The 15,243-nt window shown below is 35.2% G+C and overlaps 1 protein-coding gene across 1 annotated transcript in view; it reads right to left on the bottom strand.

Moving 5' to 3' along the window:
* Nucleotides 1–973: 973 nt before the first annotated feature.
* NEGR1 (neuronal growth regulator 1) overlaps nt 974–15,243 on the bottom strand; it is a 932,106-nt gene continuing 917,836 nt past the window's right edge. Inside the window, exon 7 of the mRNA XM_003921414.4 lies at nt 974–3,686. Within this exon, the coding sequence (XP_003921463.1) occupies nt 3,562–3,686 (125 nt within the window). The 3' untranslated portion in view covers nt 974–3,561. The remainder of the gene's footprint in view (nt 3,687–15,243) is intronic.

Here is a 15,243-nt window from a genome sequence, read left to right on the forward strand (position 1 = left end):
TTTAAAGTAAATACATATTCAAAGAATCTTAAGGCATACCATTTATTCATATTCATATCTATTGAAATACTGTACATCCACATACTTCAATAAATAGTTAAAAACCTGACCTCTTTTTAAATCATTTCTGGATTTCAAAAAACAATTTTTATTGAAAAGATTAAATAGGTAACTTTTAGCTGTGTTACAAAGCTAAGCACAATGGATAAATTAACAATTTTTCAGTAAATTTGATCATTATAGATGATTGACTTTGATAATTCTGTTTTTCAGAGTTTTCTGACTTCAAACATAGGGGTATTTATATATATATATTATTTGCCCTGAATTATCTGGGTTATTTTCTCAGTTCTCCAGTCTACTTTCTAGATATAGCTTAAATGTTATGATGAAGCATTAATTTTTCAGTTAAGTTATAAACCCCCCAAAAGTGGCTTTAAGTTTAAAATTCTCTCTCTCAAATCTCTGGTGTGTCAAAAACACCCACACAGTACTTTTTATGATATAATTGCCACGTAATAGGAATTTAATGGTGTAATAGGACTTACGTTTCGAATGAGATCATTGTAAAACATAATTACACCACTTGCAGTTAAACTAAGAATGCAAATGTGTAAGTTAACTACCCTAATATTCGGATTCTACCTTCCCTCTTATCCTTTCTTTGTCTCTTCCTTCTCCCCTTCCTCCCTTCCTTCCTTCCTTCACTCCTTCCATCCTTCCTTTTTTCTGTCTTTATTTCCTTTCCTTTTCATTCTTTTACTCTCTCAATTTTCATTTTTCAGCTGCTACTTATTTTTCTTTCTTTCTTCTTTTTTAAAAAATTAGGGGCAACAAAAGGAGTCCCACAGATGGAACTTGTAGAAAATAACCTGAAATGAATAGCTAACAAAAATTATTATAAATTAAAAGATAAATCAATTTATAAAACTGCTATTCTGAAATTGCAACAATCTTGTACAGTCAGGACTGATAAAATGGAGTAATCAGACATTTTATATGTCCATAAATGTAAAATCATCTACTTGAACATTATATGCAATACATTCACACAAAAAAGCAAATACTGTAGCCTTATTTGACAATATTGAACTCATAAATACTCATGATTTCACTCTGTCCCGGGGCCTAAGGACTAGGAATGCTGCTGTGATACAGAAAAACATAGTGAATACCTCCTCTATTTAAAAATGTCACTCAAGAAAGTCTCTTCTAACATAAAGGCAAATACATATAGCTACTGAGCTATGACCGTACTTCTGTCACATTCTATGGTAAAAACACCAGACTCCACAAATTCGGAATCATGACAACACTTTGAACTAATTATTTGGTTCATCCATAGTTTATACCTCAATTTACCTACAAACCTTACAAAGAGGAGGTATTTTAACTCTAGGAAAGTGGTCACTGAATAATATGCATTCTTGATCTGTTTCTTTCTCTCAAACAATGGTACTGATGGTTAACACTTTTGTGGTAGCACCACTATTTCTAGGAAGTAGATTATTATGGAGTGTTCCACTTTAAAGCTGCAATACAAAATAATATTTTGTAGTTTATTCTTCAATTCCACAGAAAGTATCTTTAAAAGCAAATAAATAATAAAGTTCCATATTTGTTCTAAAAACTTTTTAATATATCAATCAAAATAATGTCATCCATTTATTACAGTTAGTAGATTTAATAGCTTTATGCCTTATTATTGTCATTTTATGGAAAGAGTGTATACTTACATCCCTTCATTTAAGATTCATTTTTCTAATTAAAATTGATTTATGGTATATTTTGGGACTAAGTTTTACTTGAAGAAAAAATAAATCACAGGTTTTAAGCCATCCCTCCAGGGCAACTGACTAGGTATCTCAAATATGTATAAGCAATTTATTATATCTAATTTTATTGTAGGATCTTTGTTGTTATGACTTGTAAAAGGGGACTATTTGTAGAAATCTAGGTGCAGCATAATTGGTAACTTCATTAAACCTGTAAAATGGCTTTCAAGATGATGGTCTTTCTTTAGTAAAGAGTGAAACCATCAAACTATTTCTGTAACGTAATACCTAGAGTAACAGCATTTTCCTTCCAAAATGTAGTTTTCATTCTTTATAGTAGAAATAATTAACATTCACAATAATTTGATAATTAGGATATCCTAAGATAATCTTATCACAGGTGTCTTGTCTTTATTTGATCACATCTCACATATATCATGTAAGCAAAAATAAAGGATGGTCTCTTTTTGCTTTTACTTGTTTGAGCTGAAATGGCCATATAGAAAGGTTTTACTGAAGAATTGACTATTTTAGAGATTGGTCTGCTATATGCCAATATAGAATGTTTGTTATAACATATTTTGGAACTTTAAAAATATATAACGTGCATTCCAGATGATCAATTGAGTGTTATTTTTGGGTGGAAAATATGCAAAATGCTCCTGTCCGCAGGAGCACTGCCTCTTTCATACTAACTTACCGGCCACAAAACAAAATTAATGATGAGCGCTTACCAACTCATGTAATATTAGGTGATAGGACTTTGTGCCCTTTCTGACAAATCATCTTAAAATTTTTGGCTTGCAGTAGTGAAAGGAAAAGATGCTGTATTGCTAGGCAATCCCTTGAGTGGACTGTGCTGTCATTTTAAAGGAAATGATTTCCCACAGTGGGTCCAACATTTAGCTACAACTCAAGAAATCATATGGCATATTTACTATACTGTTATTAAATTATTTCTCATCACAAGAACTGAGTTAGTGTGGGGCAAAATTCTCAAACCCCACTGTCAGTTCAGGAAAAGATTTTTACATTCCAATAGCTCCTTCATTACTTAGAGATAGTATATGGTTTAACTTTATCATTCTGGTTTATTTTTGCTTTCAATTTGTAAGATTTAGCAAAACATTTTATATTAGTTGGAGACAAAGAGGAAAATATTATTGGATGAAGGCACACCCATGCTGAACTTACAGGAAACAGAAGCAGAGCTGCACAGCCAGTTATGTTACAAGGCTCATTCCTGAAACCTGAATATCATGCGAGCAGAAAAATCTAGATATGTGTTATATTTTGAAGAAATAGTCTGAAGGCAATATTATTTGCTTTTTTATCAAAAAAGAAAAAAATGCATCTTTGTAAATGTGGATTGACTCTTATTGAAACAGGGAACTGAATGCTTGTATTGCAGCCTTAAAGAATCACATATTCACTGCAATATTCATTTTTGTAAACTACAGCCTGCAACCTAGCAGACCATGACTGAATGCTTTTGAAAAGTTGTAGATTACAAACATGAAATCACAATTAATATCCTCTAAAAGTAATTTCAGAGCTTTCACGTCTTAAAAAAAGGACAATGTGTACTGCTTCACAAGGTAATGTAGCTAATCAAAAAAGAGTAGAATTAAAGTATTTACATAATGAGCAATTCTACAGAAGGCGATCATCCCCATGTAAGCACTGCTGATTATATCCCACGCTGCTTTTAACAAACTGTACCAGATTGGATCCAGCCATCAGCACTTTCAGAGAATCCTTAAAAGCCTTTTATGGGTCTTTAAATTTATTGTAGAATGGCATTCTTCAGGTAGAATATGCTGGTGAAAGAGGACAGTGTCAACACAAGGTACCAGCAGGAGAAAATAACATCAGCGCTCCCGGTAATTCCATACTGGGCTGTACTTGGAGCTGGAAAGAAATGGAAAAGATTAAATCAAAATCTAATTTGTGTCTTCCAGGATCTTGACAATAATCAAAAGGTAGCTGAGTGCATTAGGGAAAGCATTGACACTGGAGTCAGACAGACTTAAGTTCATATCTGATTCTGCTATATGACAATGTGTGGGGTATGTGGCTAACTTCTCAGAGCTTCAGTTTTCTCAAGGGCACAATAAAAATAACAGAAATAATATAATCCATGTCTCAGGGCTGTGGTGAGAATTACAGTGTACTACATCAACTAAACACACGCTAAGTACTTAAAAGCCACTAACATCATTATTCCTCTTATATGTATTGTAAATATTTATATTAGTAGACAATATTCATTTATGCATATATTTGTAGCTTCATTTTATTAGGTAAATACTGGAGTAAATGCTAGAAAAACAAGAGTCCCTTCCAAGGCCTTTTTTTTGGTGAGAAAAGATCTTCAAACAATTATAATACAATCCTAGGAATATCAGAGTTGCATGTGCAGACTTCACTAACGCAGAAAAATTGTGCATTAAATTAGCCTGGGCAAGGGAGATTTCAAATGCAGTTTTACCAAAGGAGATGATCATGTGGGTAGAAGAAACAACATATTCGAAGCCATGAGAAAAGGACAGAGCAAGGTGTATAGTGTAGAATATAGAGGGTAGATTTAGTTTTGCTGGACCATGAAGTTTGAGGGTTGAAGTGGAGAGAAGTGAAACTAGACCTCTGGACAGGTAGAATGACCCCAACTGTAATGAATAGGGGACTCGGTTTATATGCTGAAAGATATTTTGAAGAATTTGGAGTTTTAGTTGAATGTATGACTACATTTGTACATGAGAAAGATTACAGTTTTATATATGGAGAAGTTCACTTGGTACTTGGCTAACAGTTACATTGAATTTTCACTGAATACCTGAAAATTCATCAAGTTTGGGATATTGTGGGAGTGTTGTGAATGGGTTCCACTTTGTTTATGAAAGGATAGTTTCCTACTTGTATGTGAATTATATTGTGTTCCAGAAATTAAATGTCACAGTCGTGCTTGGACTTGTTAGAGATTGACTCTCATTTACCATAATAATAATAATAACAAAACATATTTTAACCACCTTTTCTTAATGAAACCTGGATTTCAAGCACTGTTTCCTAGTAGAAATTGAATAATGTAGTAAAGAAATCGACTACTTCATTTCTAAATTTATAACTCAAATCCAGGAGCAGGTTTAGTACACTGAGTTTGAATTACCAGCAGATAGTTTTAATGAAACGTTCACAAATGACTATATTACTATGTAACAAGAAGAATAAATTGTGTTGTTTACACTTCCAAGAAATTAAAGGGGATGAAAGATACATGGGTCCCTGCAGTGGGAAGTTTCTTTGACAGTGCAATTATTGATTCCAGGTGAATGGGATCTGAGCAGTGAGACTATGATGTTTTAATAAACAGAGAGCAAAATTAGCTATTTAATGCATCTATGTAATTACAAATGAGTTTTTTTTTTAAATAAAAAGATGAAGAAAGTAAGCCTTTTGTTGAACAGACAGCTTTTCAATTTCTGATATATAAGAAGTCTGATTTAAAACCATGGAACTCTTATTTTCCCTTTTTCAAGATATAGAAAAATATATTAAAAATATAAATAAATCTTTATTTAGTATATGACCTTCTCAATAATAGTTACGGTAGAGTTGTTGGTTTTCAAGAATGTTGCATGTAATAAAACTTGTATAATAGTAAAAAACCAAGAACATGCAAAGCATATACATGGTTTGATATATAAGAAATAAAATTTAAAAGCTAAGCATAAAAAGCAACGGTAAATTATTTCTGTTATCATGACAAATTAAGTAGTAATATTAAATGGGTAGACCATTGGCCAGGCATGGCAGCTCACGCCTGTAATCCTAGTACTTTGGGAGGCTGAGGCGGGCAGATCATGAGGTCAAGAGATGGAGACGAGACCATCCTGGCCAGTATGGTGAGGCACCATCTCTACTAATATACAAAAATTAGTGGGGCAAGGTGGCACACACCTGTAGTCCTAGCTACTTGGGAGGCTGAGGCAGGGGAATCGCTTGAACCCCAGAGGCGGAGACTGCAGTAAGCCAAGATTGCACAACTGCACTCCAGCCTGGTAACAGGGAGACTCCATCTCAAAAAAAAAAAAAAAAAAAAAGAGTAGACTTTCAAGACCCCTCAAAACTCCTTACCTATCTTTAAAAATGTGTTTTGGGGCAATCTTTCCTAGATCTCCTCTCCTTCAACAAATGAAGCTGATTATCCCTTCTGTGTCATGAGACCATGAAATATATATTATATGTTATACAACTATCACACTGCATTGCAAATATTTGTTACGTATTCATTTCTTCCAACAGACTTAAACTCTTCTAGGTCATGTCTTATTCATCTCTGTGTTTCCAGACATAGGTGTGATATATAGTGGATGCTCAAGAAATGTCTAAGTAAATGACTCAATCAAATGAATGGGTCACAATCAAAATGAGTATTTCTATCCCACAAAATGGTATCTCTTCTGAAGCAAGCCATATAATTATGGGCTAGAAAACGTGCTATAGTAATATACATCCATTCATTCATTCAGCAAGTTTTAATTGAACTAGGTACCAAGCACTCTTCTAAGTGCTGGGAACGTATCAATTAATAAGATAGGTATGAACCTTTTATGACTTAATTCTATGTATTTCCATATATACTGCTTTTTGTCATCTGCCTTCCCCAGTGTAGTTGTATCTTTTTCCACTCAGCCTCCTATTGTCTTAATGATAACAAAGATATTACCAACAGTATCTTTTAACTTTATTACTTCACAATTAAAATGGCATATATTTTTTCACTGATGCCACAAATTTATATACTTTTTTTGTTATTTGTGAATATAATCCTTATATTAGTCCTTAAATAAACTAGAAACTGGCTGATGCATTGTTAGCTTGCAATTGTTACAGAAAATGAACTGTGGAGTAATTGTGAATAATCAGTAGGCCAAAACACAAAGAGCAAAGTTAGTCACCATAATGTGAGGTCAGATACCTAATGTCAAGTTATATGTCATCAGGCATACTCCTTAACTATATACTGAATATCTATTATGTACATCAGGTTGAATTAAACCTCACATAGGCAAAGATGAATAAAACCCAAACCTCTCTTTCAAGAATAAATAAATAAATAGGATATGAATAAATAGGTAAATATAGATCATCAGGATATATGGAGATTTAAGGATAACATACAAACCTGGGAGGACTCCCTAGGGGTTCATGGCAGATAAGGAATCCAGGCAACAGTTACAAATACAATAATTTTTTACAAAATGCAATGATATACATATTTTATTACACCCCTCTCTCTCTCTCTCTCTCTCTCTCTCTCTCTTTGAGAAGTAGTCTTACTCTGTCACCCAGGCTGGAGTGCAGTGGCACAATCTCAGCTCACTACAACCTCCGCCTCCCGGGTTCAAGCGATTTTCCAGCTTCAGCCTCCTGAGTAGCTACATGAATATATATATATATATATATATATATATATATATATATATATAATCTCTGATACTGAATACACAGTTTGGTACTTAATAGGTGTTCAGTAAACATTTGTGCATCGCATCCATTTCCCCCACTGTTACCACAAACCTATAAGGAGACAAAATAGCTTGACTTCATTTTTCAGAGAATATTGTCTTTCCCCCTCATACTTTGCTGAATCTTTCTTCTCCTTTTAGTTTCAGGCTCATTATAGCTTGACCTGTACAAGTCAGGCTACTTCCCTTAAGTATTTTGAGCAAGAAGACAGATCATTAGCAGGATAATATAGGAACAGAATATGTACTGAACTTTATAACATCATATTCTTGCCACAAAAGAGTCAGCATAGGTGAACCCATAGGTCCAAACTAGAAGCCTGAATTCCTTAGGAGACATCTAGTTGAGCCTCTGGGGTGTCCAGACCTGTTGAAGGATCTCTGCCAAGCTTTTAGTTGCCTATCAATATCATGCTTCTATTTACCCTAAGTAAAATTAGGCAGGATAGGTCATGTGTTCAGAAATGTAGCGGGGCTAAGGTGAGAGCTTTAGTTTCATTCTGAGTGACATGAGAAGCCATAGGAGAGTTTGATTATTTCTAAAGGATCACTTGGCTAGTCAGTAGACAATAGATTATACTAGGAAAGTCAAGAGTCAAGCCTATGTTGGCCGGGCACGGTGCCTCTTGCCTGTAATCCCAGCAATTTGGGAGGCCGAGGCAGGGGGATAACCAGAGACTAGGAGTTCAAGAACAGCTTGGCCAACATGGCAAAACCATGTTTCTACTAAAAAGACAAAAAAATCAGTCAGGCATGCTAATTGATGGTGCACACTGTAATCCCAGCTACTTGGGAGTCTGAGGCACGAGAATCACTTGAAACCTGGAGGCAGAGGTTGCAGTAAGCTGAGATTGCCCCACTGCACTCTGCCTCAAAAAAAAAAAAAAAAAAAAAAAAAGAGTAAAGCTTATGCTAGCTCAAAACCTTCAAGAATTCCCCACTGTCTATTGAGTGAAGCCAAAACTTTACAGCCTAGCATTCAGGGTCCTTGGCCCTCTGGTTCTAGTCAACTTATTCAGACTCACAGTGGCTCTTCACTCTAGTTGTACAAGCCATTTTTCTGAACACAAAGAGTGTTTCATTACCACATGTCCTTTGCACATGCTAACTCCTTAAGCCTACTGATCCCTAAACATTAAAAAAACAACAGTTTATTTCATAAGGCCATCCCCAGCCTAAGAAAAATTGTTAGTCTTCTGCTTATACCTGACTTCAGAAATGTTTTCTTTCTTTTTAACTTATAATTAGTAATATATATGTCATATGTAACTATAAAACATCTTGAGGTTATGGAACATTCCTCCTTATATGTGCATCTGTATCTTATAACAATCGTGTTCAATTGATGTTTATTGGATTGGGTGTGGAATAATATTCCTAAATATGCATGTGTCTAATTCAAGACCATTTTTATAAACTCTCCTAATAGTTGTTCCTATGATTTCTCACCCTTAAGGCAAAGTGGGTAATGGGGGAAATTGTTCTATTTCTTTCTTACTACCTGCTTAATTGTTTTTGAGAAGAAGATTGAAGAAAAGAGAAGAAAAGTTTAAATTGAGAATGAGAAAGAAAGGAAGAGGATAAAGGACACAAAAGTTGAAGATTTAAAACAAACACAGAACACTCAGCCCTTGAACAATGGTAATATTTACCATTTGATAAATATGTATCATTTAAAAATGATATCATATTTACCATTTTTTTGAAAAAAAAAAGAGAAAGAAAATAAAATGGAGTCTGTAAGTGAGACTGCTTTGGTGTAGTCTGCAGATCAGAATTTAAAACAAACAAGAGAAAGGACCGTTTGTCATTCTTTCTACTTAGTAAAGCTAAGACATTCCAGTCTTTAAATATGACATCATATACAACATACAGACTGTAGCGCCAGGCCAGGTGATATTGGTTCAAGTTCCAATTCCACCTCTTTCTAACTGGACTAACCTGGGCAAGTTTCTTAACTTTGCTGAGTTCAGTACCTTCATCTGCAAATGTGGATTGGTAATATCTCAAAAGTTACTGCGAAGATTAAATGTGTTGTCATGTGTAAACCACCCAGTACAGCACTTAACAAAGCATAAACACTCCCACCAGGATGGGCTAGACAATCCTCTAACGGATTCAGTGTGTGCGATGTGCCAGGCACTCTGAGGCAATGAGCAAAACGGAAACGGTCCGTGTTCCCACAGAGCTTTTTTTTTTTTTTTTTTTTTTTTTAACTTGAGATGCTTTGCACGGAGCAAGCATATTTTACTTCACTTTTAATCTACACTTGGTTACACCAATGTTTCTCTGGTCTCACAAAAACGTCTTTTGTTTTTGCTTACAGAAATATTAATTCTCTATATTTTCTTGACTTTGGGAGTTTTTTTATTTAATGCAATTTATCGCTAGATAATTGCCAGTCTCCTCTGATTTGCAATCTCTTCAGAGGGTATGACCTCTTCCTTTTCTTCTCTTTTGCCAAGGAGAACAGCATGATGCGTGAAATTTATAGAGTGGTTTCATGGCTGACTTAATGATGAGTTTGTTTTTAGAGGATCTATCTCAGGTGGGAAGCAAAAGTGCCAGGCTAAGAGTGGAGTGTAGGCCTTTAAGACTTCTTCCCATTGTCAACAGGAAGATCCATTCTGAATGTTAATATATGTTTTATATCTTGTCTAATGATGATTATCACTACCAATTACCACAGCTGCTGCCTATTATTTTCTGTTTTGGCAGTTTTCCCTTGTATTGCTCCGGTTTGTATTTTGAGGCAAAATCAAATGTAACTGTGAAATATTTAGTTTTGGTACAATATCAGTTACTTGCCCAGAAATTTCCTTAAATTACTCATGTTTTAACTGAACTAGCTTTGAGTCATGTTTTTAAGATTCCTGTTGCAATCTTAGAGTTACTAAAGCTATATTAATTCTGCTTCTGTAGGGCAAAGCTGACCTCGACTTACATTTTCCTGAAGAAGCATATACCTTAATGGGAAGCAAGTGATTTACACCCAAATAACGTTTCATGAAGAAGAGGGTGATTAATGTGTACTCAAAATAGAGAACACATACGTTTACTGAGAAATTATACACCATTGATTAGATCCAACTGACAGTGGGATCCTGTTGCGTTACATACTGTGGGAGGAGTTTGCTCAAAAGGTAATTAAATCCTCTCTGAAGCAATATCCACCATCCACCCCTTTCCACCATCAGCAGCTGCAGGGGATATCTGGAGGCTCAGCTTGCACTTCCCTTTTTTGTATCACTTAATTTTACTTAAACACCGGGTACAGATTAGGAGAGGAAAAGAGAAGCAGATGGAATATACTTTTCCACTGGTATATAACTCTGGATTATGGTATCTGGAAGAATCAAGTAGGTCTCACACGGTGAACATAATTAAACTCCTTTCCATTATTTCTGGTGAAATCAAATAGTCCAGATCCTAAAATGAGATGCGCTGGGTTATAGATACAGCACAGACACACTATATCTTCTCATGCACCACCTCATTTTGTGGCACAGTGATTTCTAGGAAGAGAGCTTTGTTTGTGTGAATATTGCATGCTCCTGTACTGTAGACCCTCTGGGGTCTTTTTCTCCTCCTCAACTTTAGGGTTGGAGAATGCCCGAGTAGCACAGTTGTCATGTGGGAATGCTAGCAATGTAGAGACTTTCAGTCTGTTTGTGTGATTACTAAACACACCTTCATTGTGCCATACACTGTCTCCCGGAGTGCAGAGAGGTAAACATATTATGGTCCTCTTTTCAATTAGCTCTCCGTCTGGTCGAGTAACAATTTGTGATTTCTTATGACAGTCAACTCCTCTCGCATTTAGAGAAAGAATGTGAAAATTGGATAAATAGCTTCAAATTTCTGTCAGTCAGCCTTCCCTTTTTTCTTCTTTAGAAGAAGTCAGGCTAACAAGTACACATTGGTGTTCTTTTCTTGAATTAGAGGCCAAAGAACATAGAAAAGTTTTTATTTAATGCTAACGTTTTGGTGTTTTTTATTATTATTATTTTATTTTTTATTTGATCAAAAAATGGAATGTCTATCTTCAGGTTAGTTCCAATACTTTTGACAGAGTGAGACTTGATAAACTTCAAAATAGTCATTTTTACAGAAAATCTCTCTACTTTTGTGTTATCAACAATGAGGTGAATGGGTAGAGAAATCACACCATTCCTTTCTCTCTCTTTTTGACTAGTAGCATTTTCCTGCCAACTTATTCTTAGCGACTACAGAGCTATTTCTCTGGCCACCCAGCCTCCTCGCATCCCATTTTGCTTGCTGAATAGCCATGTTGCCAAAGTTCACAATATACCATCCTATTTACTCAGCATCAATTACATTAGGAATTTTAAACATCTATTTGCCTTGGTTTTACTCACATTCAGAAATCTACCTTTTTGTAGGTAAATACTTTTATCTTCATATAGCCAGATGAAACTCTCCAAGACTATTACCTCTAATTTGAGGTGAGGAGAATGAGGAAGCAATCATCCAAATAGAAACAAATTCTACTGCCTTTTATTATCCTTCCTAGTTGCCGAAATAAGGCCTCAAAGCTTGAATTGTTCATCAGTATCTTCTCAATGTTTCGTATTTTCTGTTTATTTTAGAAACTTAGAAGTAATTTACATGAATATATAGGAGCTTGGAAGTGTGTTGTCAATACAGGTAATTTTGTGTGATCCTGAACGGTTCTTTGAACTCGGTATGGCAACTCCTACCATGTTGGTTTGCAGATGGGTTTCTACATAAGTGTCTTGACATATTTTGGAGCTGTCTGTGGATGTGTATGGGTGTGTGTACGTGTGTTTTAAACTCTGGCTTTGTTGTGTGAAATATTTGCACAAAATACAATACACATTGACCTTACTATACAGACTTTAGCTTGGGCCTCTAGGGCATCATTCAGTTGAAGAAAATAAGGTTTTACAGAAATAAAAATAGAAACCCAGCTGTGTTCTTAAGGTCACTAATAGTCACTGCCATCAACTATGTCCTCACTGTGACACTGCTAGTGTGGTAAAAACATGGGAGAAATTGGAAACCAGCAAACATTTTTGCAAGTTGAAAGCGTTTTTGAGATCCTATACATGTGGGTATGTAGGTGTGAAATTATTTAAGTTTTTATATAGGGTGTCTAACCTTGGAGTTTAATGATCAGGTTTTCTTGTTTACTACATTTTATACTTCGAATCTTTTGTGGTAGAAAGGGTACCTACACTAGCTTATTTTCTGGATTCTGCAACATTGTTCTTTTGGCATTATTAAGAATCGAGAATTTCATAAGGTTTGATGATCATTCCATTTTTTTGAATATTCAATTTACCTTTAGTCTGTTTGCTTTGCTTGTTATTAGATTTTCCAGTGAAATGAAGGCCAGTGATTATCTGGCCTTGTAGTTCTGATTTACTGAAATTATTCCACTTGTTACACTCTAGACTGATTTTCAGTTATTCTCAATGATTCTCTAATCATTGCCATCATATTTTGGCTATTTTAAAATCCTTAATAAAATCCAAATGACTTTGAATGGAATGTAAGATGTTCTGTAGGCTTTCTGCAAGCAACTTTTGCAGCCCTATACCGGATACCCTGCTTTACTTTGCACATGTGTTATCCTAGTCAGAAAACTCTCCTTTCTCAGGACACGTCCAAGCCTTTTCTGCACTTGTGTATTTGCACAGTTTGCATTCATATGAGATGGGCTTCTATGTCTGCATGTGTGAAACAGTACTCATATCTCAGTGCCCATCTCAGATGCAACCTACTCACAAAGTAGAACCTGCAAAACAGTCTGAGTGCTGGGGATCAGGTGGTGCCATCCACAGATTTTACAGATGAGAAGGTGAGGCTGATAGGGATTGAATGATGGACTTAAATTAGATGTAAAAATAAAACAAGGACTCAGGTATTCTGATTCTCTGTGCTTCCATTTCTATGTAGCTTCCCTGAATTATTACCTAAGTCTAGTTAAATTAATCTGCCAAGTCCTCTTTTCTCCTATAGCTTTTACCTATACTTTGCCTATATTTTACCTATACTTTATCACTCTCATGTGCATCTTCTTCTACAGAGTCTAAGTTTCTTGAAAGCAAGGATCATATTTAATTTACTTTTGTATAACTCGTAGCATTTGATCAAGTGTTTGGGACTGTCAAACTATTAATTATAGAAAATTGAAGTATAGACACATTGTTTAAATTTCTGCATTAGGATGAGATTTTACTATAGAGCTCAAGAAAAGAGATAGAAAAGATAATGTCATCCATCAAGAATTCAGGAACTTGGAAATACTGACTACCATTATAGAGTAACATTTGTTCCATCTACTGAAAAGACGAATCTTGTCTTCTTGGATGTCTCTCAAGACATCATACCATAAATACAGAATTATATCTTTACAAAAATATAAACACACACCCAAGAGAACTGTTAAATCATTGCCCTTGTCTGTGACTTCTATCTGAATGTGTTTGCTATGGATGGAGGCCATATTTCTTAACAATCAAGCATAATACCAGGTACTAGCTTAGCACCTTGGTACCTCAGTTTTCTCAGTTGAACAAAGGGGATAAAATTATCCCTCCTCATGTTATGATAAGCAAATGAGACAACTAAGTGAAGTGTTCATTGACGTGTTGATTAAATTTTCTTTAAATGATAGCTTTTAAAAATGTACTAGTGTTTACACAAGAAGTACCAATGTAAGCACAGAGAAATGGAAGCACAGAGAATCAGAATACCTGAGTCCTTGTTTTATTTTTACATCTACCTTGGCCCAAGAAGAAATGTTTAGTTGTTGGCAAGAGATCATGTGTATCTCAGAGTTCTAGAAATTTTGAAACAGTAACAACGACACTAACAATATATGTCCTTTCTAAAACATAGCTTTAAAAATGCAGGTCAGAAAACTCATCCACTAAACAAATAATGCTTAAGTATCTACACACGCTTAGTGATTACCTGCTGTTCTCCACGTACTATTTTGTGTTTGTTCCAGGGTACAGTTTTAATATGTAGTTCCTCTAAGATCACAATGCTCTGAACAAACCATAGCATTTAGCTCCTTGGGTTTGCAATCCATGCTTCTTTTACTTGGAATTGCCTTCTTCTACTTCCTCCTGATTCTCCTGCCTCTGTCTGATATACTTATATTTCCCCTTAAGAACCAAGAACAGGTATACAATCTCTTTGCCACCATTCTTCTTGTCACCTCTGTGACAACTTACATGATCCCTTCCTTACTTCCTCTCTCCCTGGAGGCCTCAATGTAATTCAAATTATTTCAAGGCCTTGCTTAGGAACTTGCTTCCTCACCTAGATTTCAAGTTTCTAAAGAGCTGAAATCATATTTTCTTCATCTTTCTTTTCCTCTTCTTTCCTCTTCCCCAGAGTCCATCACAGTGACTGCACATAATAAGGGCTTAATAAATAACTGCTCTTTTTATGTCCACATGAGATAAATTTTACAAAATACACTTGTTTCACACACTTTTGTGTTTTGCTTTACATCTTCTCATTACATTTCTACTTTAGCTATTGCTATGACAAGTGGTTGTATGCAGGGCAAACAATTCTAAAGTATATTCTACCAGGCTCCTCAGAGGGTCTAGTAGGCTGGAACCCAGTTATGCACACCAAGTACCAGTTCAATGGTGTATTCTTGGACTGGCTTTCCTTTCTTCCCTGTGTTACTAGTTTCAGTCACCCACCAGTGTTCCTTAAAATCCTTTCCCAAGATAATTGTTTACAAGCAAACTGCCCATTTTAGGGGTATCCAGAGAAAGACAACAATCTTGTCCAAAGAAAAGGAAAATAATATATTGGAAATACTGTGTCTAGTGCAACTTCATATCTCCCTACACTCCGTGGTGCTCTGCTCATAGTAGGTGCACAGAAAATTAATTTGGATAAATAAATCTGTTGAAAGTGAACAG

The sequence above is a fragment of the Saimiri boliviensis genome, chromosome 11 (genome assembly GCF_048565385.1).
Source record: "Saimiri boliviensis isolate mSaiBol1 chromosome 11, mSaiBol1.pri, whole genome shotgun sequence".
NCBI classification, from domain to species: Eukaryota; Metazoa; Chordata; class Mammalia; order Primates; family Cebidae; genus Saimiri; species Saimiri boliviensis.